The following is a 26,418-nucleotide window of genomic DNA, read 5'->3' as shown; positions in this document are numbered from 1 at the left end:
AAGGGGGCAGCCCACGGATAGACAGAGGCAGCAGGTCAAAACCCCCTTGCCTGTGATGAGTGGCTGATACACTGCAGTCTGCCCCAGGGAGCGGGGCTAAACGATGACTGGCAGTAGCCAAGACTGAGGCGAGGTGGGGGTAGTGGGTGGGGGTTCCCCGGGGAGGGGAGACCCTCAGGGATTGTTGGGGGTTTACTGCCGGGGGCAGCACCCCAGTGGGAGGAGGCACCGGGTCCTGGGAGGGACTGGGGCTGGCGCTAAGGCGGATCACAAGACGGCAGAGGGCGCTCCAGAGGCTGATGAGCTAAATCCCAAGGACAACCAGCAGGAGGCGCCGCCGGGTGAGTCCGGCTCTATTACACTATGCCTATAACTTTGGCAACTGACAGTTTTTAGAATTAGAAAATTAGTCAAGGAGACTAACTTCTTCTACATATAGTTTCTACTCTGTAAGTTCCTGGAACAGGCAGATTGTGTGTGTTTGTTTGTTTTGTTGTTGTTTTTTGCATAATGTGCTTATATGTTGATCTTAGAGGAGGCCAGGTCAAAAAAGAATGTTTTGAATTAGAATGGAAGCTTCTGTTTGAATGATAGCATTTTTTTTAAAAGACATCCATTCTTGATTTTTAAAAAAACTTCCCATGATGGAAAATCCATCACATCCTGAGGTAAATTGTTTGAATGGTAAATGATCTAGTCTCCAATCCAGAATGAAACAGCAGTTCAGGTAGTAGGCAAACACTTCCTTTATGTTCTGGTTGGTCTCTTTTACCTAGAAGATGACCTGCTAGATGAACAATGACATTTGCGGCTACTGTTGCTACGTGTGTATCTAAGATCCAGTAGGGCCATCTATTTTGACAATCCAAAGAAAAAGTGTCACTGGGTGGCCATTGCAACACACCTCCTCCAAGCATGTGCTGTCATGCCCAGCCCCAGTCAGGCCAGTTCATTCTTTTCTAACAAAGGTTAATAAACATACAGAAGGCAGTCTTAAGTCAATACCTGGCCCACAGTCTTCAGGGCCACCCCTCCCAGGAGTCTCCGGGTCTCCAGCTCTCCAATTCCTGGCAACATCCTTGCCACCTCCAGCTCTGCTCCCTTCTTAGGGGCACAGCTGCAGGTTTGCTTCCTTGAGCCCCAACCCACTTGCTCCAGGGACCCACCATAAGAGTTTGCTCCATTCCAGTGTGACCTCTGCTGACCAGGGCTCAGCCTGCCTCCGTCCTTCCTCCTTAGCTGCCTACTAGCACCCCTTTATAGGCCCAAGTGTAGCCCAGTCCTCTTTATTTAGTTGTATGAGGCCTTCCTGCTCCAGCCCAGGGGAACTTGGCTCTGTCTATCCACAGAGACCAGCTACCCTGTGACATGAGGCAAAGAGGCCTGTATATAGAAATTGAATCCCCAAACTATGTTTTTTAGAAGTAAAATACTTGTACTCCAGTGGAATTAAAGTCTAATCTTTCACCAAAGTTGAATGACTATCAAAATGTAAAAGAGGAAGTTATAATTCTGTCTACAGCAGATCCTGTGTGCCACTTAGGACTAAACCAAGAATTGTCTCTTCCCTTGTGGGTTTCAGGACTTCCTGCTCCAAGAAGCAGTCATGCATGATGGCTAGAAATTTTATCTCTGCTGCCTGTTCTGAGGTGACATGTTCTCAATCAGTATGCTGAAAATTGAAATCCCCCATTATTATTTGGTTTTCTGTTTTTTAGTCTCTTTAATCTTCCTGAGCATATCACAATCACCATCCTACTCAAGTGGTCAGTAGTGTATTCCTACTGCTGAACTATTATTATTGAAGCATGGAATTTCTATCAGAGTCTGTGTTACAGTTTGGTTCATTTAAGGTCTTTACTATATTTGACTCTATGCTTTCTTTTACATATAGTGCCAATACCTCACCAGTGTGACCTATTGCGTCATTCTTATGTATTTTTGTACCCTGGTATTACTGTGTGCCATTGATTATTGTCTTTCCATCCAGTGTCTGTGATGCCTATTATATCAATATCCTTGTTTAATACCAGGCACTCAAAGTTCACCCATCTTAGCATTTAGAATTTTGCATTTGTATACAAGTACTTATAAAATTTGTCACTCTTTAGTTGTCTGTCTTCATGTGATATAACTGACTATAACTGGTGGAATCTCCATCCTTAGAAGTTTTTAAGGCCTGGCTTGACAAAGCCCTGGCTGGGATGATTGAGTTGGGGTTGGTCCTGCTTTGAGCAGGGGGTTGGACTAGGTGACCTCCTGAGGTCTCTTCCAACCCTGATATTCTATGACTCTATGATTGCATGACTATGACTCTCTTTTTTTTTTGTTTGTTTGACTGTTTTCTTCAGTTCCTACCTGAACTTAACCTCCATCCTCTCCTCTTTACTGGAATAGTGAATGTATGCTTTAATAAATCCTCGCCTAACTGATGTGCCTGTCCAAACCATGTGCTCCTCCGCACCTGTTGGCTTTCTCCCAGCTCTTAGTTTAAAAACTCCTCTACCACTTTTTTAATTTTACATGGCGGCAATCTGATTCTGTTTTAGTTTAGGTGGAGACCATCCTCTATAGGCTTCTCCATCACAAACCCAACTATCTATATTTCTAATAATTGAAACCAGCATCACTTTTACCTGTCTGTTTCTAATAACAGGGATCCCCTCCCTCAAAGAGGTATCCTCAGTGCGAAAAGAAATCATGATTTAATCTGGAGGTAGGGTCCCAACTATGCGATCGTTTCGCTCCACTCCACCTTAATGTTCTCTTTTCTTGAGACTTTAATCTTCCTCAGTAGCACAGAGGCTGTCAGACTTGTGGGGGTGGGACCTCTCTACTTTGTCCCAGAAAGTCTTTTGTATGTTTCTCTCTGTCTCCCTTATCTCTTCCAGTTGAGACGCTCTGGTTTCCAGAGCCCGTATGAGGTCTCTGAGGGCTATGAGCTGCTTGCATTGAATGCGCACATATGCCATTTGCCCAAAAGGCAGGTAATTATGCATGGAGCATCCAGTGCCATAAACTTGGTAGCCTCCCGCTCTGATGCTGGACTTTTGCCTGTGTTATTTTAGCTCTTACTGGATTATTTTTGTTTGTTTTTTTGTTTTGAGGGGGAGTTTATTGGCCTAAATTTAGAGACTGTTTATTAGTTGTATCTGGCTCTCATGCTCCCTGTCTAAACTCCCCCACAAAACTCCCCTGTTTGCTGCTCCTGTTCACTAGCTCCTCTGGTCACTTAGGAGCTGACTTTTCAACCTGGTTCTCCCTGACATAGCAACACTGCCTTGTCATGCTAATTTAAATATAAGACAAAATATTTAATTTGTACTTTGGAACCGGACACTTTGGTACAGAAATCTCTACTACAGATCCAGTTAAACTTCATTTGAATATTAAGTGTTCTGTTGTGATAATTTTAATTACTGTTTGTTTAATAGAAGGTTAAAAAAAGATTTTTAGGAGCGTGTTTTCAATTGTATTAAGCAAGCTGAGATCTCTATATATACCAAACCCTGGACCTTGATTAACACTGTTTAATGTTGCACAGTGACTGGATTATGTTAACCTTTGACTAGTATATTCCATCTAAATTAATACAACAATTCACAACTAAATAACTGGAACATTCTTTTAAATCTAGATATGTCATTGCTGACAGTCTTTGGAATAAAGCATTATGAAGATTCATAAGTAGTAGTAACTCATTCAAGTATCCTCTCACTTTCCTGCTGTTGGACAAATGGGTTTTGCAAGTTTAAAATCCTTCCTCATACTAAGCCAAACCTTGCATTAAAATGCCCTTGGAAATCCTGCACTTTCCTGTACGGGGAAAATCCCACTTCCCATCCCACAACTAGCTTTGGAGGAACCTGAAGGCAGTGGAGCCAATGTTGTTCTGCTGCACACATGAGATAAGATGTTTGGAATTCCACCCAGGATGTAGTCGGAAACCCATATGTGCTGTAGTTGCCAATTCCCAAGACCAATGCATGAGAGGATCATTTGGGGTTTGGGAGGGAGTGTATTGCCTACACTCAGGTTTCTGCAGATGGATTAAAAGCAGGGACTTAAATGTCAAACCAGACGAAAGATGTCTCGAGGGGTACCTAAAAAAGGTAATAATTTTGTTTAGAAGTTGGCTGTGCCTTCTTTCTTTCACTGTTTCCTCATCTATAAAATGAGTATAGTACTTACTGTAACTAATTTATTGCACAGGAATACTGTGAAGCTTAATTGTAAGTCTGTGTTTCGCTTGTGATTGCCAGTTTGGCTGTGTAGCCACACAGCAACCGCTACTACCTCAGGACGGAAAGGGGGGCAATCATCCAGTTACCAGCAGCTTTCCTTTAAAGACGGATATGTGGTCATTTTGTGTTATGAGTATTTGTGATTCATCTTAGGATGATGTCATATTTGGAAATGGGAGAGGGAAGATCCCATAGGAGGATTTTTCATAAGGTGAAATTTCTTGAATCTCTTTGGTTCAGAAATATTGTCCACAGCATTAATGCAGCTTAGTAGTTTTCTTTCATATAGTTCATTCTGCTTGATAGGCAGTATAAGCTGTTAACTGTCATTTTGCTTCCTGAGAGTTAGTTTTGTTCTCTCTTTTTACTCTTACAAACAATTGTTATGAGTCTCTGTTATGAGTTTTGGCAGTTTTTTTGAGATCTAACAAACTCTGTCTTTGTTAGTCTGGCTGCAAAATAGAGACAGTAAGAGAAATAAGCTATTGGAATCTTCATGTATGCGCTTAGACTATACATTCGTTACCTTAACACCCTAGGTGCTTAGCACACAAATTACACTAAGAATAATTAGGCCTAACCGTAAAGGAAGGAGGTCCCAGTGGGAATTCTCCAATGAGAATACCAAGCCTCTCCTGCACATTGTTTGTATTGTCTTCTGGGGAATTTTGTCTTCAGAGGTTTCTTTGAATGCTGTTTTAGTGGTCATAAAGACAATGGAAGTAAGGTTTGACTGCACATTAGGAACATTCGCACATGAGTTTGTACACTGGAGATAAAGTTGGGGCAAACTGAAAATCTTTTAGCAATAGTGGATGATGCATGTTAAGATAAAATATGATCTTAAATCCTATTAATTCCCTTTTTACTACAGTATTTAAAAATGTTGTGAAAGTTATAGATTATGGAAAACCAAGTCACAAGTACTGTAGATATAGCAGGTTTCAGAGTAGCAGCCATGTTAGTCTGTGTTCGCAAAAAGAACGGGAGTACTTGTGGCACCTTAGAGACTAACAAATTTATTTGAGCATAAGCTTTTGTGGGCTACAGCCCACTTCACTGAATGCATAGAATGGAACATATCGTAAGTAGATATATACACACGCACACATACATACGGAGAACATGAAAAGGTGGAAGTAGTCATACCAACTGTAGGAGGGTAATTAATTAGGATGAGCTATTATCAACAGGAGGAAAAAAAAACTTTTGTAGTGATAATCAGGATGGCCCATTTAGACAGTTGACAAGAAGGTGTGAGGATACTTAACATGGGGAAATAGATTCAATATGTGTAATGACCCAGCCACTCCCAGTCTCTCTATTCAAACCCAAGTTAATGGTATCTAGCTTGCATATTAATTCAAGCTCAGCAGTTGCTCCTTGGAGTCTGTTTCTGAAGCTTTTCTGTTGCAGAATTGCCACCCTTAAATCTTTTACTGAGTGGCCAGAGAGGTTGAAGTGTTCTCCTACCGGTTTTTGAATGTTATGATTCCTGATGTCAGATTTGTGTCCATTTAGTCTTTTGCATAGAGACTGTCCGGTTTGGCCAATGTACATGGCAGAGGGGCATTGCTGGCACATGATGGCATATATCACATTGGTAGATGTGCAGGTGAACGAGCGCCTGATGGTGTGACTAATGTGATTAGGTCCTATGATGGTGTCACTTGAATAAATATGTGGACAGAGTTGGCATCGGGCTTTGTTGCAAGGATAGTTCCTGGGTTAGTGTTTTTGTTGTGTGGTGTGTGGTTGCTGGTGAGTATTTGCTTCAGGTTGGGGGACTATCTGTAAGCGAGGACTGGCCTGTCTCCCAAGATCTGTGAGAGTGAGGGATCATTTTTCAGGATAGGTTGTAGATCCTTGATGAGCTGGAGAGGTTTTAGTTGGGGCTGAAGGTGATTGCTAGTGGCGTTGTGTTATTTTCCTTGTGGGGCCTGTCCTCTAGTAGGTGACTTCTGGGTACTCTTCTGGCTCTGTCAATCTGTTTCTTCACTTCAGCAGGTGGGTATTGTAATTTTAAGAATGCTTGATAGAGATCTTGCAGGTGTTTGTCTCTGTCTTATGGATTGGAGCAAATGTGGTTGTATCTTAGAGCTTGGCTGTAGACAGTGGATTGTGTGATGTGTCCTGGATGGAAGCTGTAGGCATGTAGGTAAGTATAGCAGTCAGTAGGTTTCCAGTATAGGGTGGTGTTTATGTGACCATCGTTTATTAGCACAATTGTGTTCGCTTGTGTGGATTGGTCTAGGCTGAGGTTGATGGTGGGATGGAAATTGTTGAAATCATGGTGGAATTCCTCAAGGGCTTCTTTTCCATGGATCCAGATGATGAAGATGTCATCAATGTAGCGCAAGTAGAGTAGGGGCGTTAGGGCACAAGAGCTAAGGAAGCGTTGTTCTAAGTCAACCATAAAAATGTTGGCACACTGTGGGGCCATGCGGGTACACACAGCAGTGCTGCTGACTTGAAGTTATATATTGTCCCCAAATGTGAAATAGTTGTGGGTGCAGACAAAGTCACAAAGGTCACGAAAGCTTGTGTTCAAATGAATTTGATAGTCTCTAAGGTGCCACAAGTACTCCTGTTCTTTTTGTAGATATAGCAGGATATTTGGGATTCAGATGGATAATAGTGAATTCAAAAAGGCAACTAGAATATGGCATTTGACTTCATCTCTTGCTGAGTTAGGGGATGATTCTTTTCACCGAGTGCAGTTACAATATGGTTCCAGTTTGCGGTATAGATGGGGCCTTAACAATGTTCCATAAATGGACTCAGTTACTTTTAAACACTCTGAGAGCCTTAAAAATTGTCAACTGTTGGTTTTGGTTTTAGAGAGGGCCACAGATCAGTAATCTCAGCAATGAATTTTTCTTTATAATTGCACTTACTTTCAGAATGTCCTTTTGCTCTCATTGCCTGAATTGGGAAGATGGTATGTTCTGATTTTTCTCCTTGTTTTCCAGTTGACAGCAATGAGCAGTTTTTCATAAGTGTTGTCATTGCTCTTGATGGCAATTCATGATATCATGACAAATTTTTGCAGATTGGACAGCTTGTTCAAATATATTTTTTAAAGCCCTCTCACCAGCAAACGGCTCTTCTGAAAACTCTTTATTTGACACTGCTTTGATCCAATCCATTTTAAGCCTTGAAACAGATCCCCAACTTGAGTACTGCTTTATATTCAAATTAGCATTGCAAGAGACTTTTAATTACACATTCTTTTGAATGATCATACAAAATTAGGATCCATTGAAATCAATGAGCATTTTCATGTAAGTGTAAAATTATTCATGTTCATAAGTGTTTACAGAAATAGATCTTTTAACCAGGAAATAGCATCTCCCTGACTGTACGTGTGTGGGATCATGTACTTTTTCTCCACCCCACTATGCCAGTGTCCTCCATTCTTCTTTGAGTAGTTGTATATGTCCATTCCCCAAGATGAGTGCTCCCCTCATGCATTGGTACCAGAGGTAGGGTCAGCTACTCCTGTGCCCTAGTGTTTCTTGTGCTCCAAGCCAAAGGTATAAAGGTCAGAAACACATCACCCATCCTTCAGTTTCTTCTTACCATTGGTGGTGTTCATTCCTTTAACAAACATGCCATTTTTAGTTGTTAGCTGGTTAATGGCACTCACTTTTTGGTCCTTGAACCTCTTTTTCTTTTCTTCACCAATTGTCCACATTCAGTGGACTCTGGGGGAGCCTGTGCCAACATCCCCTGGCTACAAAACCTTCTCTGGGTTGTAGCTCATAGAACTAGATTAAAGCTATTTTATGTTGCATGAACACAAGACACCTACAGCCCTACCCTCTGTAAGATATTTAACTTAAGTAGTTATCATAAGGCTTTGAGGCCTATGAGCCTTAGCATAAGCAAGTTACCCAGCAATGACCCTGACTTACTGGGGAACTGGGAATATCACATTTAGGGGATTTTTGTATAGAATGAAACCAGGTAACTGCAGGAATATGAACTGATACCAGATTTTGGATATTTTAGGATAGGAGCATCTGCAAAAGTATAACCACAACTTGTGCTGGCAATGAATTGACATATGTGATATAGAGTTGAGATCATTAATATACTACCCTATAGGTTAAGGGCACCTCATAATTATTAGGGTGAGGAAGTTACTTATGGACAAAGGAGACCAGGTATCCATATGAATATTCATGACAGTCACCAGGCCCTATAATTGGCCAAACCACCATGTAAGCTTTGAGATCTTGACCATCAGACTCGCTTAAAATGCTGGAGTTAGGATAGGATCCTCGCGCAACACCAACTGTCTCCCACCAACCACTACGTTTACATGATAAGGCTGTGAGTATATGTTAGAGATAGTGCTGGATACCGTCTTCATTCTTCACTACAGCTATATTCTCATTTGGGTTGGAACATTTGAATTTTTACTAATTATGCTAATAAGAGTATTTAAAGCTTTGCTTCACCCTCAGCAAGAGTGTCGCTGTGCATGCCAAGGTTTCCTACCAGACATAGAATTTAATTTTGTTGTGCCTGCTTCTGCCACTGGAACCTTTTAAACCTTAGAATTGTAATCAGTGACTAATTGGAAATTCTTAAAAAATCAATATAATCAATAACCAGTCAATGAATCATGCATCAGGGTATCACAAACCAATGCCTGTCAGTGTCCCACACTCTTACTGCCTGAAGTTCTTGGGTGAGGGTCATATTAGGCACAGGTTTTTGATTTGCTGGGCCTTCAAGACAAGAAATAAGATGCAGAGAGAAGAACGCCTCAGGTATATCTTCATGGACGCCGCTCTTCTGTGTCCAGCAGTACTCCCCCCACCCCCGCCCCCCAGCCCTACCTGGGGATAGAGCCAGGAGGAGAGCCTCTCTGCCAGGACAGTCTCAAAGAGGTATAAGTGCATGGAGCACCCTTGGCCGCCGAAGCCAAAGAAGAGGTTGATTTGTATATCCTCAAAGTACTTGGCACTCGTCAACTGCAAAGTTAGCTGCTCTAGTACCAAAGATAGAGCACCCCCTTTGGCCTGCTGCTCCATGGTACCTCATCCTAGTGGCTCGACCAGGCTAGAGCCAGTGACTCTAGTTCCCATGTTGGGACCATCGAGCCTGGCTACTTCCTTGGCACGCATGCTGAACTGTTGCCTCAGGCTCACAGTGGAGCAAAGCCCATTTCAGTACCGGTTGCCTCAGAAGCATACACAGCTGTGCAGGATCTGCTGAGCCTCTCTGTACTGCTCTTGGTGATTATTCAGGTTGATAGTACCTTGTCAGGCTTGTCACATGTGGTGCCCATGTGTTTTTCAATGTTGGGATCTGCAACAGTGCCTGTGGCTTCAGGTCTGGCAGCACTTCCAGCAATCTCGGTGCCAGCTCTGAGTTCAATGGTAACCACTCTGCCACAAGGCACAGTAGTGATATCTAGGAAGCCCATGGTGTTGGCTCCGGAACTACAGGCCCATGTAGATCATGGTCCCAATGTCTTGTTGTGCCATCTGGTACTGCTCCATCCTGGCTTTTGGAGTACTATATTCCTCAGAGTCTGAAAGGGGTTCCTAAGTCTCCTACTCCAAAGTCAATACCAGGCAACCACTACACTGAAGGATGAAGTTTCTCCATGAGGTAACAATCTACTGCTCAGTGTCGGTACTGAGCTTCTGCGGTGTGAAGAACAGTGGCACCGCCTGTTGCCGGCTTCAGACAGACCTCCAGTATCAACAGTGCAAGACCAGCCTCAGGAGGGTTCTAACCTGCCTCCTCTGAACACCTAGTCCTCTTCGCCACATAAGGCCCTTGTACCAGAGTCTTTTCTGGTACCAGATGATTTTGAATCTTGTCAGGATCTCCTAAAAAGGATGGCTATATCTGTGGGAATACAGATGGAGCTTGTGGAGGAAAATCCGCACAATCTCATGGACATATTATACCTCGCTATGTCAGGGAAGGTTGCTCTCCCTAGAAAGAGGCAATTATGCCGCCTATAAAAGCCTTAGGGCAAACTCCCACATCCCTAATACTGGTAGCACTGTGCATGGAACACAAATACCAAATTCCTTCACAAGAGTGCAATTTTTATCAGCACACCCCACTAGGCGCCCTGGGGGCAGGGGCAGTGGCTGTAAACGAATGACACAGCCAAAGTAGAGCGAAAGCTACTCCCAAAGACAAAGATGCCCCCCACCCCCAATGATATTTTTGGCAGAGAGATATATTCAGCTGCAGGGTTACCACTGTGCACAGTGAATCATTAAGCCCTTTTGCCCTGTTATGATTATTCCACTTGGGCTGAGTTGATCAAATTCCTCTCCAAGCTGCCAGAAGACTCCATGGTTCTTGTTTCAAGGCCTTTCACAATTGAACTCCTGCCTATATCTTTGCAATAATCTCTTTTCCATCTCCTGGCTTTATCATACTTCCTCTCCACCCAAAGTATATGAAAAGCCATTCCCTTCATCTCCTTCCATACTTACCTCCATACCTTCATCCACCATTGCCTTAATCCTTTTCTCCAAGTGCTGTCTTAAAACATTATTTTCCCCACAATGCCTACAAATAAGGCTACATTTTAGTCATGGGTATCTTTAGTAAAAGCCATGGACAGGTCACTGACAGTAAATTAAAATTAATGGCACATGATCTGTCCATGTGTCAAGGCTGATTCCCCACTCTGGCACTTCGAGTGCAGAAGGTGGGGGCCTGCAAGGATTTTAAGAATTAATACCTGCCACTCCAGGCTTGTATTAAACCCCTAAGGTTATAGCTTTTCTCTGACCTTGGCATCGTAAATGCTGCCACCACCCAAGTGAAAAACTTCCTCTTGCAGATCCTGGGAAAATTCACTTGGGAAGTTTTCCCTGAGGCCGCTTGGCTTTTCCACCCCTCCCTCGGGGAAGCCGAGAAAGAAAACAAATGAAAGGGAAACCCAGCTGTTGCCACCAGCTAATTGAAAAACATATGCACAGACCTTTCAAGACACAAAACCAATCAGGTTTTTTAAAAAGGTAAATTTTATTTAAAAAGAAGAAAGAGAACTCATCTGGAAAATCAGACTCTTCCTAGATGTTATAGAGCAACTGAAAAAGGGTTAAACACCAGGAATGGCTCCCTGGGGTCCAGCTTAACATTACAAAAGAAAACAAAAATACCCAAGCTTAGCACAGAGGAAATCCACAAGCCAAAATAAAGAAATAAACATTCCCTGTCCCAATGAATCCTTCTAGGTATGGAAGATGATTTTTCATACCTGGTTCAAACTTTACACAGCATTCCGGCTGCCCCTGTCTCTTCCGCCAAGAGAGAGCAACCCAGAGACAAAGGGAAAACTTTTTTTCCCATTTTAAAAAGTTCTAGCCTTCCCATTGGCTTTTTTGGTCAGGTGCCTACTCCCTTTTCTTTACCTTAAGGGACTCTTTAACCCTTTACAAGTAAAGCAAGTAGCCACCAAGAGGGACTTTATAGCTAACTGGCTGGCTGGGTGTCCATAAAAGGGAGCTACCCCCACCCTTTCACTTATCACACCATGAGTTTTACTATATACTCCTGATGAAAATTTGGGAGGGGGTGGGCAGTGGGTGCTGGTGAGGTGGCCCGGGGGGCACTGCTGGTACTCAGGGGTGGCACAGCCCAGGGGGTCGCTGCGGGTGGTTGGGGAGCATGGGCGCCGCAGATGCTGGGGGGGGCACCGTGGGTGCTAAGAGGGGGTGGGGGATTGGTGGGGCTGGGGCAGGTTCTCTACCTGGCTCCTGGGAAGCAGCAACCTCCAGCTCCTAGCTCCACGTGCTGCTTCTGCTCCACCCCAAGCCCCGGTTCTGCAGCTCCCATTGGCTGGGAACCATGGGCAATGGGAGCTGTGGGGGCAGTGCCTACAGGCAGAGAGACAGCATGTGGAGCTAGGAGCTGAGGAAGGGGAGTTCCTGTCGCCCTTCCAGGGAGCGCCCCCCCAGGTAAGCACCGCCCTCTACCTCACCCCCCAGCCCCGAGCCCCCACCCCCATAATCCTGCTGTTGGGGGTTGGGGGGGGAAAGACTGCCCCAGCAGCAGCCACTGCAACTGGCCCAGGGGCTGCCCGAGCTGCTCAGGTGCCTCCTCAGCCAGCCGCATGGGCTGCTGCAGAAGTCACGGAGGTCACGAAAAGTCACGGAATCTGTGACCTCCATGACAAACACAGAGCCTTACCTATGAACTCTCATCCTTCATTCTAAAAGATTTAGTCTTTGTAGAGAGACAAGGCGGGTGAGGTAACATAATTTGTTGGACAAACATCTGTTGGTGAAAGAGACAATCTTTTGAACTCCACAGAACTCTTCTTCAGATCTGGTTTCAGTAGTCTGTTAAGCACCTTGAACACTTCTGGCACAATAATAATAATAATAATAAATATATAATAAGGGATGTTATTACATTATCCAGACACTAAACAAAATAAAAAATGATTGATGGATAACATGGTTGAAGTTTAACAAATAATAACAAATACCATAAATACTATACATCCTGTAAGCAGAGGACTTTGTCCTCCATGCTTTAAGTCTCTAACAAGTAGCTTAAAGAGAGAGTTCTGTCAAGTCCATTGGGAGAAGTGTCTTAAGTGAAACAAGTGTAGATTGGGGTGGGGGGAGGGAGTGGGGAGGACTGGAGAAGTGGGTTCATTAGAGGGCTGAATATACAGGTAATTGTAATGGCATGAGAACTCTATCAACAGGGTTGATAGCTGTGGGGAGAAGATCAGATCAGGATCTCTGTCCATATGAATGAGGCATGGGGACCCGGAACAAATGAGTGGTAGAAACTTGGGAGATAGTTGGAGTGGGAGCTGGTCAAGAAATAATGTAGAAATGGGAGGGAAAGTTGGGAGCAGAGAGAGAGTGGATTGGTGAGTCTGCACAGAAGGTGGTGATTTACATGATAGTAGGATAGGAGCCCTTCACAGGGGAAAGATAGCTACAATGGGAGTAGATTAGAAAGTCTGTTTATGGAAGGAAATTTTGCATATTTCGGTTGGAGTCAACGTAATGAATCTCTGACTCTGTCCATCCGCATAAAAGGAGGTGAGTTTTTTATGTTTCCTACAGCTCTCCAATAACAGCTTCTCTAACCTTATGGTGAATATCTCTGCAGGTGACTATTCAACAGTTTGTCTTGGTATCTTATTCCTCTAATTCTGCAGCAGGGGGCTGCAATAGAAACAGAAGAGATTTATACAATGGGAGAAAAACAGTAAGGAGTGTAGTCTGTGTAGAGAAGGTTGCTGCGTAGTCTGCCAAATACATAGCTACTTCCTGTGTAGCTTGTTGTATTTGACCTGATCATCCCAGGTTATTTTGAGATTCTAAAACACTTTGCACAGAACCCCTCTCTTCAGCAACCTACTCCAAAATCAAAACCAAAACCAAAAACTAAATTCCTTTCTGGCTAGCAACAGTTAATTTGTTCAGGGAATTGTTTGTTTTTCTGGATGGTATAAAAGTAAAACATTTTGTGTAATCAAAATTATTTTATTGTATTGTAGGTGAAACAATGAGAATTGCCTCTTCAGAGTTTGCTGATGATCCATGTTCCTCCGTGAAACGAGGCACCATGGTGCGGGCTGCTCGGGCCTTGCTGTCGGCTGTTACTCGCTTACTCATCCTGGCTGATATGGCTGATGTCATGAGGCTTTTGTCCCACCTGAAAATTGTATGACTTTTTAAAATTTTCTACACTGTTTTCTTCATTTAAGATGTGTTGAAATTATAAACAAAAGTCCAAGTTTTCTATTGTCTTTATAGTTGCTGTTCTTGTGGAAGCACTAAAGTGGAACTAGAATATAATACATTTCTACTTTTTAGACCCTTATATGTTCAATCTAAATGAATTAATGTGTTGGAGTTAAAATCAGCATCACTAGGTACTTCTGATAGATTGTACTTGTACTGCTGTTGTGTACCATGCTGGACTAAAAGCCACATTTAAATCACAGTGAAGCTCATGCCAGTGGTTTAATAATCCACAGTAGTTGTAGAGTATTGCTATCTTGTGGCAGAATTTAAGTACTACAGTTTTGTTGTGCCGTGTAAGTTAGGTGCTTCTCTATGACTACTGAATGTATCACAGGGGAGGAACATTGATTGGGATTAGAAGCAGGGTAAGTGTCTAATTAGTATTCAAAAATGAAAAAAAAATAGCAGAGAGGACATGTACATTTGCAAATGAATTGCTGTAGATTTATACTCTGCTTTTGATGCTGTCTATCTACCTGTCTGTAAAAGCATACAGTGTTTTGTAATTGTCACTACCCAGCTTAATGATTGATTTTTCTCTTGGTCTTTATCACATGGCCAGTTTTTGCTAATCTGAAGGAGGGAGAAGAAAAAGGAGGTGGGAAACCAACCACTGCCCTAGGTGTAAAAATGCATATACATAATGTTTAAAACCTTGTTTATTTTATTGATAGATGGCCCAAAAGGTACTCCCGCACACCTATTTTGGTAAATTTTAGATATTGTTCTCTTGCAGAGATATGAGAACCTTTAGCCTGGAATGAGATTGTAGAAACAAATTTTAATCCTTTGAAAACAGACTCTACAATGAAAAATGGCAAACGCTTTTCTGTACAAATGCTAGAAAGCACTGCCCTAAAGAATGCAGTGCTATTGTAGTAAAATGTCAGCACACTGTCCCGTGATTACATGCTGTGTAAGCAGTGTGACTCTCGAATATGCCTTCATTTTTTCAACTTAATAATGAACAACATTCTAATTCAGATAATGCTTTGTCAGTAGAGACTTTCTAACTCTTAATTTTAGCAGTAAGAGAACTCCTATGTGTACGCGACAGTTCAAATTCTTATTCAGACCATTTCAAAGGTGAAGAGATCATTTGTTCTTGTATCTGAGCAGAAGCCAGAATTTTTTGACTTTCTGTGTTGATAAATTCCTTTGTTGGAAGTAGTATGATACACTGCTTAGAGTAGCATTCTCCAAATTATCTTTTGTAAGTGGGCGCTGTTTAGTAATGTTCTCATATCATTTTTGTCTCTGTGGATTCTCAAGGCAGCATACATCAACATAGTCTGTAGCTTTTGCAAATCATCCAAGAAATTATTTCAAAGAACCTTCAGCGTTATTTTTATGTATTTTTGTCTCCTGTGCTTTTTGTTAAGTGTGTTTAAGCACTTGAAAGTTTAACTTTGCATTTGATCATTTTGCATTATTTACAGCTTTAAAAGAACACTAGTTATTTTTACTTTCCAAGAGAGCAGGGCAATGCAAATATTTGCATCTTATTATTATTTTATATTATTTTTGAGACCAAGGTAGCTTTAGCCACTTTTTGGCATTAAAAGGCCAAAGATTGATGGTAGTTGTCACATATGGAACAGCATTAATATTAACTTGCAACTAATGTACAAAGACCGATTTACAGTATGTAATTTTCACTTCAGGTACTCTGAAAATTAATGAATTAAAATCACTTTGCATTGTCAGAGTTATAAGAGGTGATTTATCCAACAGGCACCCTAAAATGTACTAATATCAGTTCTAATTTAAATCATGTCAAGGCAGTGAGTTGCACTTCAGTCTTTATGGAGAGAAGTGCATTTTAATCAATTTGTGAATGTACGTAGGTGCTCTTCAGAAAGATTGTTAATCACTTCATCGTATCATTTACTGTTAGCATTAATATTAAAATGTGTATGTAAATACCTATATATTTATAATCACTGTTTAATCGTAACAATATATTCATATTCATTTAAACATATTTATTTGAAGAACAAGTATATTCTCAAATGTGACTTTGTGAAAAATATCAGTTTAGGAATCCATATTCAAAGACTTTCAATAGCTTCCATATACAATTTTCTCATTTTAAAATTTCACTTCTACCCCTACAATCTCAGCCCAAGACTTGAAAGTCATATTGCATTATTTGTTACTTGCATGTCATTGCCAATCCTGCATATTTTTCATTCTCAACTTACTTAGTTCTGCTGATAATATATGAGCATAAGTAAAATCTAGTTATCTTTCCCTGAGATATATTGACTCTTAAATAGTAGTTAGAGTTAAAAAAGTAGCACAATCTTATTAAGAACTACAATGACCCCATAAAGTTAATTGAAATTGGCCTTATCTTTTTTTATTTTATAAATCCATTTGTTTTCTCCACTTTACTTCATTGGGCCATTGTAGGTCTTACTGAACGTGGAAACTGGAGCTGTTTGCAATGTCAGATGGAACTGCGCCTCCCAGACATTTCTGGGGAAGAGAAACAAATTCCTTTCTCATAAGTAAATTGGATGCCACACTGGGTTTAAAATGAAGTCCTTCTCATTATTGTTTTGTACATCCCGTTACTTCCCCTTCCCACTCACCCACTTAAATTGTGCCATGATTTTATCAGGCTTTAAAGACGTTGGTTTTAGCTTGAGCAGTTTCAGTTGAATAAACACTGAGCTAAGATCAAAAATAGGTGGGAAAAGGTAAGATGGTAATTGGAATCATGCCAATTTAAGGTCCAATATCTTGTGACTCACTGTCTCTTGAAATAACTGATATATATTGTGACAAAGTTCCTCCTCTGCCTTGGTGGGTCTTCTGCTTTTTGGCAGATTTGCTCGCCTCAGAGATTCATGGCAGCCCTCAGTTTGGCCACTTTCATGGCTCAGATCAGCTGGTCACTCAGCTAACCTCATCACTGGCCAGCATGGGGAAAAGGAAGAAGAACAATCCTCACAGTCTCTGCTGATCCACCAAGTAGGTTGGGGAACAGACCAGAGACCTTCCCTTCTGGTGGAACACACAGTCCAGGTCAACGCCTCCTGTGTCTGATCAGGAGTTGGGAGGTTTTGGGGGGAACCCAGGCCTGCCCTCTACTCTGGGTTCCAGCCCAGGGCCCTGTGGATTGCAGCTGTCTAGAGTGTCTCCTGTAACAGCTGCATGCAGCTACATCGCCCTGGGGTACTTCCCCATGGCCTCCTCCCACCACCTTCTTTATCCTCACCACAGGACCTTACTCCTGGTATCTGATAATGTTTGTACTCCTCAGTCCTCCAGCAGTATGCTTTCCCACTCTCAGCTGCTAGTGCCTCTTGCTTCCAGCTCTTCTCACACACACCTCACTGACTGAAGTGAGGTCCTTTTTAAACCAGGAGCCCTGATTAGCCTTAATTGATTCTAGCAGCTTCCCAATTGGCTCTAGGTGTCCTAATTAGCCTGCCTGCCTTATTTGGTTCTAGCAAGTTCCTGAGTGTTCTGGAATAGTCCCTGTTATCTTACCTAGGGAAAAGGGACCTGCTTAATCTGGGACTAATGTATCTACCTTTGACCAATTCTCAGCTTTGCATCCCTACATTACTTTGTATCCTTGATGTCCTTGATGTTTGGCGGATATTGAACAGTGATATAGTCACCTATCCCTTGGGCCATACAAATTAGGCTAATTAACAGATAGACCAAGGTGCTTTCAGCATTGCAGCATCCTGGGCCACTCAAGACAATCAGAAGATTTGTTGCATAAGAAGATTTTTTATAGTAACTTTTCTGGCCATAACCATGTTTCAATAAAATAAAATAAATAAAAATAGTTACTGAGCTATAACAAAGGTATAACTTACATAGCTCAAGGTATTGTAGAAATAATACATGTAGGCCCTTTTGTCCCAAAGGATCTTAAATAGCTTTACAAAGTAGGCACAGAGATCAAATGTATTGTTTCTTACAGTTCCCAATAAGGATGATGCAATAGGGGCTTTATTGGAAGGGAGAAATGCCTGATGAGGTGATGCAGAAATAACTCAAATATTTGGAATTATAACAGTTTATCTATCAGCTGCTTGTAACCTAGTTGTTCTGATTTGGCCAGTAATAATTGTTGAGTTGAATTGAATTGTAATGCTGCACTCCAACCCAAACCTATGCCTAGATCTTACTTGGTAAATGTCAGACACCATCCACATGCCCAAAAGGAGTTTGTACGGATCTGGGGAACTTCATATGGAGAGAGGGCCAGCAAGTGGGGTGTGGGGCTAGGGTGTTATATGCACATTTTCATGTTCCCCTGGCAAACAGTGGTGAATCTGCTCTCCCCTTTAACAGAACAGGATTACAGTATGCAAGGGGAGACCTTGGCAATTGCCAGGGAGACAGAGTGGGAAACAGAATGGCACAGGTTCTATGAGCCAGACCCTCTGCTCGTTACATTGGAGGCAATCTCCCACCCATCCTGATGGAATGATCCAAGAAAACATCACTTCCTAGATAGGATTCCACCCTGTGGAGGCAAACTGGCTCTGTGTTACTTTACTGGAGCTATTATTCTTCTGAAAATAGAAATAAAACATTGTTAAATAAAATATTTAAGATTTCACCTGAAATGTAAAGATAAATAATATTAATGAATTACAATCAATTCACACCAATGGCTAATGACCTATTATGTGCTTTCTAAATGTACTTTGTTTTTTTAATAAAGATTTTCAAAAATATGTGCTCAGACTTATTTAGGCACCTAAATACGTTGCCTGATTTTAAATGTGAAGAATACCCAGCAGCTCTCATTGATTTAAAAATTACTACTGCTTGGGATTAATTTTAAATATTTATCTGGTCTCTCATCAGCACCAGCTCCCCTGCCTCCTCCTCCCCCTCCCCCCGGAGGCCTGAGGCTAGTACACACACACGGGGGTGGGGGGGTGTAGGGCACCAAAATGGCTAGGGACTGCCCTGCTATCATAATAAAAAATGTAGGCAATGTAGTTGCAACCATGTCAGTCCCAGGATGTTAGAGAGACAAGGTGGGTGAGGTAATATCTTTTATTGGACCAACTTTGTTGGTGAGAGAGACAAACTTTCGAGCCACACAGAGCTCTTCTTCAGGACTGGGAAATGAAGCCCCAGCATCACAGCAACACACAAAGTGGAACAGATTGTTTAGCATAAGTAAGTTATTAGCACATATTGTTAGGGACCATTTCCACAGACCAGGGCATGCCAACTCAAAATGGCACCAGACCCTGCCAAAACAACAGTTGCAAAACTTGCAGATATATCCCCACTGCTACAATAAGCAACACCCCTCCACACACAGCACACCTTTCAAGATGCATGTATCCTACACATGCCTATTGCAACATGTGCTATACCTCATCTAGTGCAATAAATGCCACAGTAACAAAAATGTGGGTGAAACCAAACAAACAATCACTATGCTCTGAAATTCACTCACAAAAGGAAAATAATTAAAGATAAAAAATATAGTATCCCCTGTGGAAGAAGACTTTTCATAAAGTGATCACTCTATATCTGACCTTTCAGTCCTCATCCTCAAAGGAAATCTCCACAACACTTTCAAAAGAAAAGCCTGGGAGCTTAAATTCATTACTCTGCTAGACACCAAAAATCCTGGACTGAACAGACAAACTGGATTTATGGTTTATTACAACAATCTGTAACCCAGTAACCTCCTCTTTTTCTCCTGTGACTGCACAGGTTATAATGGGCCACTGTACCTTGAATGGTCCCTTACCATATGCGCTAACAACTTATGCCAAACAATCTGTTCCACTTTGCATTTTGCTGTGGCTCTGGGAGTTCCTTTCCCAGACCTGAAGAAGAACTCTGTGGGTATATCTACACAGCAAAGAAAAATCCGTGGCTGGCTCATGCCAGCTGACTCAGACTTGGGCTGCGAGGCTGTTTTCATTGCTGTGTAGACTTTCGGATTTGCGCTGGAGCTCATGCTCTGGGATTCTGTAGTGTGGGAGAGTCCCAGAGCGTGGACTCCAGCCCAAGCCCAGAAGTCTACACCACAATGAAACAGCCCCGCAGCCGAGCCCTGCAAGCCCGAGTTGGTTGGCATAGGCCAGCTGTGGATCTTTCTTTGCTGTGTAGACATACCTGTGTGGCTCGAAAACTTGAGGGTTAGTATTTCAAATGGTGGTAGATAAATAGCAGGAACAAATTAGACCATACAATATAGTTTTCATACTAATTTTGTGATCTGTCATGGCAGTTAGGATTTGAACATCATTGTTCAGTTCATGGGTAAGAAATGAGATGATGCAGGCCCAGATTGATTTGACCACAAAAGCAAAGTGCAGCTTGTAACTGTTAGATGTAGCATAACACCTCCAGAAAACAGCTATGCATTTAAATTTCCAGCCAGAATATTTCTCTGCAGAACTTGGTGAGCCTGATTCTCCATGGCCTTACACCTTGTGCAGACATTTATCTTTGTGTAAAGTGGGTGCAAAACGTGACAGAAGGAATATTATCCACTCGGACTGGTGCTAACTTTTTACATTCACTTTGCAAGGTAAAAATAACACAATGTACAAGTTAGCGGTGAGGCAGACCCTGTATATTTTAAACCCTGTCTAAATTAATTAGATGCCTGCTCTTGTTATTGATGGTGATGAGGTGCCAGAGACTTTACAGAGAGCAAGATGGAGCTCTAAATCCTTTCTTAGGAACCAGTCCCTGTTGGAATTAAATAACCTTTCCTCTGAAAAAGGACGGTTCATGTGTCTGCTGTTAACAGCATGTCCAGATTGACAACACCTATTGTTCCAGTTAAATATTTCATTAATTCAACTTGATACAGATCAGGATAGATCTACATTCACTGTTTCAACCCTTCTGCTGGGAATTTCACTCATCTCTCAAATGACAGAACAAGTTCACAAAATTCCGCTGCCCCACTTGCTCCCAGGGCAGGTAATTTTATTTCCTGGATGAATAAAGTATTTTAAATCTTTTCATTATAATCGTAATGGTAAGCAGCTTTTATGCTGAAGCTGGTAAGTTTGTGATAGCTGTACTAAGTGGGCACTTGGTAATACATCTAGGAGTTTCATATCTTTACCTCTTTTGCTGAACGAATTTGAATCACTATGGAGAGTGTGTTTTTTCTGTTAAGTTCTGCTTTTTATGTAAAAGTAAATGTAACAGTTTCGATAACAGTAGAAAAAATAGAAAACGAAGCGCCAAACTACTTCTTATGCCATAGTTACTACTCCATGTTGGGCCTCCTTCTGTTTTAACTACATTTTAAAAGATGCTATGTTAGCTATGTAATATAGGGTAATCTATAAATTTAGTTTCAACGGTAAGTTTAATTTTCTTTGCTTTTGATTTGTTCCCATAAGCTGTAATTAGCCTTAGGCCCCGTCTAGACTAGAGACCTTACAGTGGCGCAGCTGTACCGATGCAGATGCTCCGCTGTAAGATCTCCCGTGTGGCTGTTCTGTGCCAACATAATTAAACGAGTGGTGGTAGCTATGCCAGCGGGAGTCTATGTCTACCAGTGACATAGCACTGTCCACACCGGCACTTCTGTCAGCGTAACTTATGTCTCTCACAGGGGTGTTTTTTCACACCCCTGAGTGACGTAAGTTGTACTAACAAAAGTCCTAGAGGAGACGTACTCTTAGTTTTCACAGAAAGCCTATACTGCACATACACCATTAGGAAATTTTTCTCTCTGTTTACAATTGGAAGGTCATACACTTAATAACTTCTGTTGACTAGGCTTATTTCACATGCACGGGATCCTTACATCCCTCCATTCCACCCCACAAGTTCCTTGTGTGCCACCGTCCTATCCCTCTCTATTTCAGGGACTCCTTGCAACTCCCCCCAATTTTCCCTTGCCAGGGGTTCTGTGTGCCCCTTTCCTCCATATCAGAGTCTCTCAATCTGTCCTGCACCAGGCATTGCGTATGCCCTCCCCCGCTGTCCTCCTCCCACCATTCCAGGGTCCTTCATTCCCACCCTTTCCTCTGTGCTGGGGGCTCTCTGTGTGCCTCCATTTCCCACTTCCCGCAGGCCAGGGTCCTCCAATCTCGGCTTTGCCAGATTTCCCCCTCCCCTTACCTGAGTCCCCAGTTTTCCTCCCATGTCAGAAGATGGGTGCTAGTTCCCAGGTCTCCCTCACCTTGCCCCCACCGTAGTTATTAGTTTTCGTTCAGTCTGGGAGAGAAGTCATTCACGGTGTCAGCGTATTAAACTCCATGGGGAGGATAGGCAGAGCTTGGATATGGGTATTGTTTTGTTGGGTGGCATTAATGGCACCATCATCCAGTTGTTTGCTCTATAGACAGATGCAGATCTGATTGCAGCTGTGGCTCTGCTAATCAGATGATACAGGCTCCTTGTGCCCCCCCACTTTTCTCCTTTTGGTTTTCCACTTTCCCCCCAAATCAATAGAGTTCAGACTATTGATGCCTAGAATATCCTCTAAAATTTTATAGTGGATTGGGTATGGTATTCATAAGTTATTGCATTACAGACAGACAGACATGCAGACAGATAACAGAGAAATTACATACAGTTGAATATAGGTCCTCGGCAAGCTTGGCCAATAAAAAAAAAGACACAGATATTAAACATGTTTAATCTAGGAAGTATATCTGAATAAGATAGTGTCTAAACTAATGCCTGTTATATGAGGTATACATTATAGTGGCATGCAAAGAAGGAGAAGTAATACAGAACAACATTAAGAGAACTGTACATTGGTGTAACTGAGAGTCAAATTTGCCTATGAGAAACTGGGGCATAAAATGATTAGTGACTTGGTCAAGATGGGAAAAATGACAGAGACAGATTAAAACTCTAATAAATTTCATATATTAAATTCTAGGTAGAAGAAGCACTGGAAGCTGTGAAGAACGCAACAAATGAGCAAGACCTAGCAAATCGCTTTAAAGAATTTGGGAAAGAGATGGTGAAACTTAACTATGTGGCTGCTAGAAGACAACAGGTGGGTAAATTGTAAAGCAGTGGGTATGAAAATTCAGCCATATAAAATAACCTGGGTTTTTATCATGTTAAAAGAAATGTTGTTTCTGCTTTGCATCATCAGATCTGTCAATAATTATTATATCATTACCTATATCTTAAGCCTATTAATTTTCCAATGCACAGTTGCCTTTTTTTAGAAGTGATTTTTTTTAAAAAAAGGAAAATCTTAAAAAACAACGCTTCAGTTAAGAATGGCTTAAAGAGTAAGAGAGCAAATGACCAAGGAAATTACGTTATCTAGTGGGCACTTCAGTCCAGTCCAGGTCAGTAGAGACTGGAGGTCACCATCTGATCATTGTGTGGTGGTCTACATGAAGTGTTCTTTATAAAGAAAATATTTTCTTTACAAAAATGTTTTGACAGATTTTCAAAAATGAATGTCTAAAATTAAGCTTCTAAATTCATATTTAGGCACCTAAATAAGTTGTTAGGGCTAATTCCCCACTCTGGCACTTTGAGTGCAGAAGGTGGGGGACCGCAAGGACTCTAAAGATTAATACTGGCCACTCCAGGCTTGTATTAAACTCTCAAGGTTAAACCACCCAAGCGCAGAACCACTTTGAGAGCCCAGGAAGGTGCACTTGGGTATTCCTTCCCATGGGGTACCCTCAAGCCCTTTCACCGCCCCTCCAGGGAAGAGCTAAGGAAATCAGCTGTTGCCACCAACTAATTAAACATGTGCACAACCCTCTTAGGACACAAAAATCCAATTCTGCTGTTTAAAAGGGTAAATTTTATTAAAAAGAAAGAAAGAAAATACATCTGGGAACTCAGGCTATTGATAGATTTTAAAAGAAACAACTACAAGGATTCAGCCCCAAGAATAGCTTTCTTGAGGTCCAGTTTAAAGGTTACAAGCAAAACAAAAGCACCTGGGGTTAGCACAGAGGAATCCACATGCCATAAAGAAATAAAAGGAATAAACCTAATTGCATCTTCCTAGACATTTCCTGATCTACTTACATATCTGGGGTTTTAAATGAGTAGTTTCTAGGTATGATACGGATGATTTTTCATACCTGGCCCAAGCGTCTTACAGCATAGCTCTGCCCTATCCCCTCTCTCCAGGAGAACAACCACAGACAGACAAAAGGGGAGTCATTTTTCAATTTTAAAAAAGTTCTAGCCTTCCCATTGGCTCTTTTGGCCAGGTGCCCACTCCCTTCCTTTTACCTATGCATAGCAGTGAGACTTTTACAGGTAGAGTGATTAGAGAATAGCTCCTAAGAGGGATTTTATAGCTACTGGCTGTCTAGCTGTCCATAAAAGGGAGCTACCCCCCTTTCTTCATTTATCACATCAGTGCTCTAATTTCTAAAACACCCAACAACTCAACTCAAATTATAAACACTCGTAATGGAAATCAAAGGGAGTTGCTAGGACCTTACTCTCCTGAAAATTATCCCACATATTTAGGTGCCTAACGTTAGATATAATTTTTTTTAATTGCCTTATTTTTTACAAGGAAAAGTTGTTCATATGGATGGAGCTCTCTGGTAGTCTAATGTAATAGGAGTCTTTCCATTTCAGAAGGAACAGGAATTTATTCTGATGCTCACAAACATTGTTAGTTTTCAGATGATTAAAAAGATAATTTAATTTTTTTGTATTAACAAAGAAATAAAAAAAAATAGAAGAACTGAAAGTGACAAAAATGATTCAGCATCCAAAATTACGTATGTTTGTGCATAAGGTCAGACTTTTCCTTTTTAGAGCCCACACAAAGCTGATGATTATTGCAAACTTGGGTACTTATAGGGTCAGACCTTATAGGGTCTCACTGTTATGCATTCCCTTCCACTCAGCATATAGCTTTCATCTAAGCAGCCCAATCAATGAGCCCTGTTACAGATTTTTAAAGTATATTTTCCTGTGGAGTTGTGGAAATAAAGGAGGGAGAATACACGTGCATTCACTAGGCTGCTCATAGCTAGGCCTCCTCCTGGTCAATGCTGCTTCCAGTCAGTCACCGCACCTTCTAATAGAGTGAAAAAGAACAGATTATAGTGCAGCTGCAAAATATCTCTGCAGTGTATTATTTCAATAAACAATTTACAGATAATTTGTAGTGTGCAACATAATTTATAAACAATATACTTCCACACACACAATTTACACTGCAGAGAAGGCCACCTTTCTAGGAATATTGACTTGTGTTTGTTTCTTCCCCCCCTGGAAATGGCTCTTTCCTTCTTCTTTTGACATCACACATGTTTCTAGTTCATACATATTTTGTATATTTTCTCTACTTCAATTATTTTTTAAAATATTTTTAATAATTTCCCTGGTGTTTAAGAATATTCACTTTTCTGTGTAGTTGCCACCCTCTTTCTTTTTCTTCTTCCCCTGAAGTCCACTGGCATTCCATACTGCCTTTTTTGTGTGCCTTGCTCCTGTTCTTTTAGGTTTTCCTGCATTTTAAGATTGTTAGCATTTTCCTCTTATTTTCCTCCATTTTTCCATGTGGCTGACCCGTTATAACATAGAAGAAAAACAAAACAATAAAAAACAGATTTTCTTGGGCAGAAGGAACATTTTGTTGTGACATAATTGGTAAATTCTGTGATGGATTCCATTGCTACAGAATCAGGACCACAGGGCCCTACTTAAGAGTATATATGAATAAACATTGTAACTGTAGCATATTCTAATGCTAAAGCTTCATTATATAACTGTACAGTGTACATATATTTTTGTACAGGAACTGAAAGATCCTCACTGTAGGGATGAAATGGCTGCTGCTCGAGGTGCTCTGAAGAAGAATGCTACTATGCTGTACACTGCCTCTCAAGCGTTTCTCCGTCACCCTGATGTAGCAGCCACTAGGGCCAACAGAGATTATGTCTTCAAACAAGTACAGGAAGCAATAGCTGGTATCTCTAATGCTGCACAGGCCACCTCACCAACCGATGAGAACAAGGGGCACACTGGTATTGGAGAACTTGCTGCGGCACTAAATGAATTTGATGTAAGTATTAAATGTGTGCCCAAAATGACACACCTTTCAGGAAATCCCATGTACCTTTTGTCAAACAGAATTTGAACAGTATACGTTTGCTTTGTACACAACTTTCTTTTGTTAGGCTGCAGCAAGCAAGATGGAAGTGGTCATCAATTTTTAATGAGGAATAGCTCTTGCTTTTAGTGAATGCTAGAACTTCCAAGTCATTGTTTGTTTTCTTCTGCTGTGACTGACAGAAGCAGAGAAGTCTCTCTTCTTCTGCCTCAGCATAAGCAAAATCTTATCCAGCTAAATTTTTCAAGTCAGTTGGTAGTCTGATTAATCTGGTTGCCTTAGTTCTGTCAAAAAGTTGAGTTTTAAGAGTGTCTTTATCTACTTTGCTGAAAAAGATAAGCAGTGATTTAGGATGATTTGGTGGTTG

The 26,418-nt window shown here is 41.5% G+C and overlaps 1 protein-coding gene across 6 annotated transcripts in view; it reads left to right on the top strand.

Moving 5' to 3' along the window:
- CTNNA2 (catenin alpha 2) overlaps positions 1–26,418 on the top strand; it is a 775,924-nt gene that overhangs the window by 184,367 nt on the left and 565,139 nt on the right. For all 6 annotated transcript variants that reach the window (XM_043544890.1, XM_037898317.2, XM_043544889.1 and 3 more), the window contains exons 4-6: positions 13,759–13,925; positions 22,875–22,994; positions 25,737–26,003. In XM_043544890.1, coding sequence (XP_043400825.1) covers positions 13,759–13,925; positions 22,875–22,994; positions 25,737–26,003 — 554 coding nt within the window. The remainder of the gene's footprint in view (positions 1–13,758; positions 13,926–22,874; positions 22,995–25,736; positions 26,004–26,418) is intronic.

The sequence above is a fragment of the Chelonia mydas genome, chromosome 4, assembly GCF_015237465.2.
Source record: "Chelonia mydas isolate rCheMyd1 chromosome 4, rCheMyd1.pri.v2, whole genome shotgun sequence".
NCBI lineage: Eukaryota > Metazoa > Chordata > Testudines > Cheloniidae > Chelonia > Chelonia mydas.
Note: the sequence above shows the minus strand (reverse complement) of the source record. Positions and strands in the feature narration are given on the sequence as shown.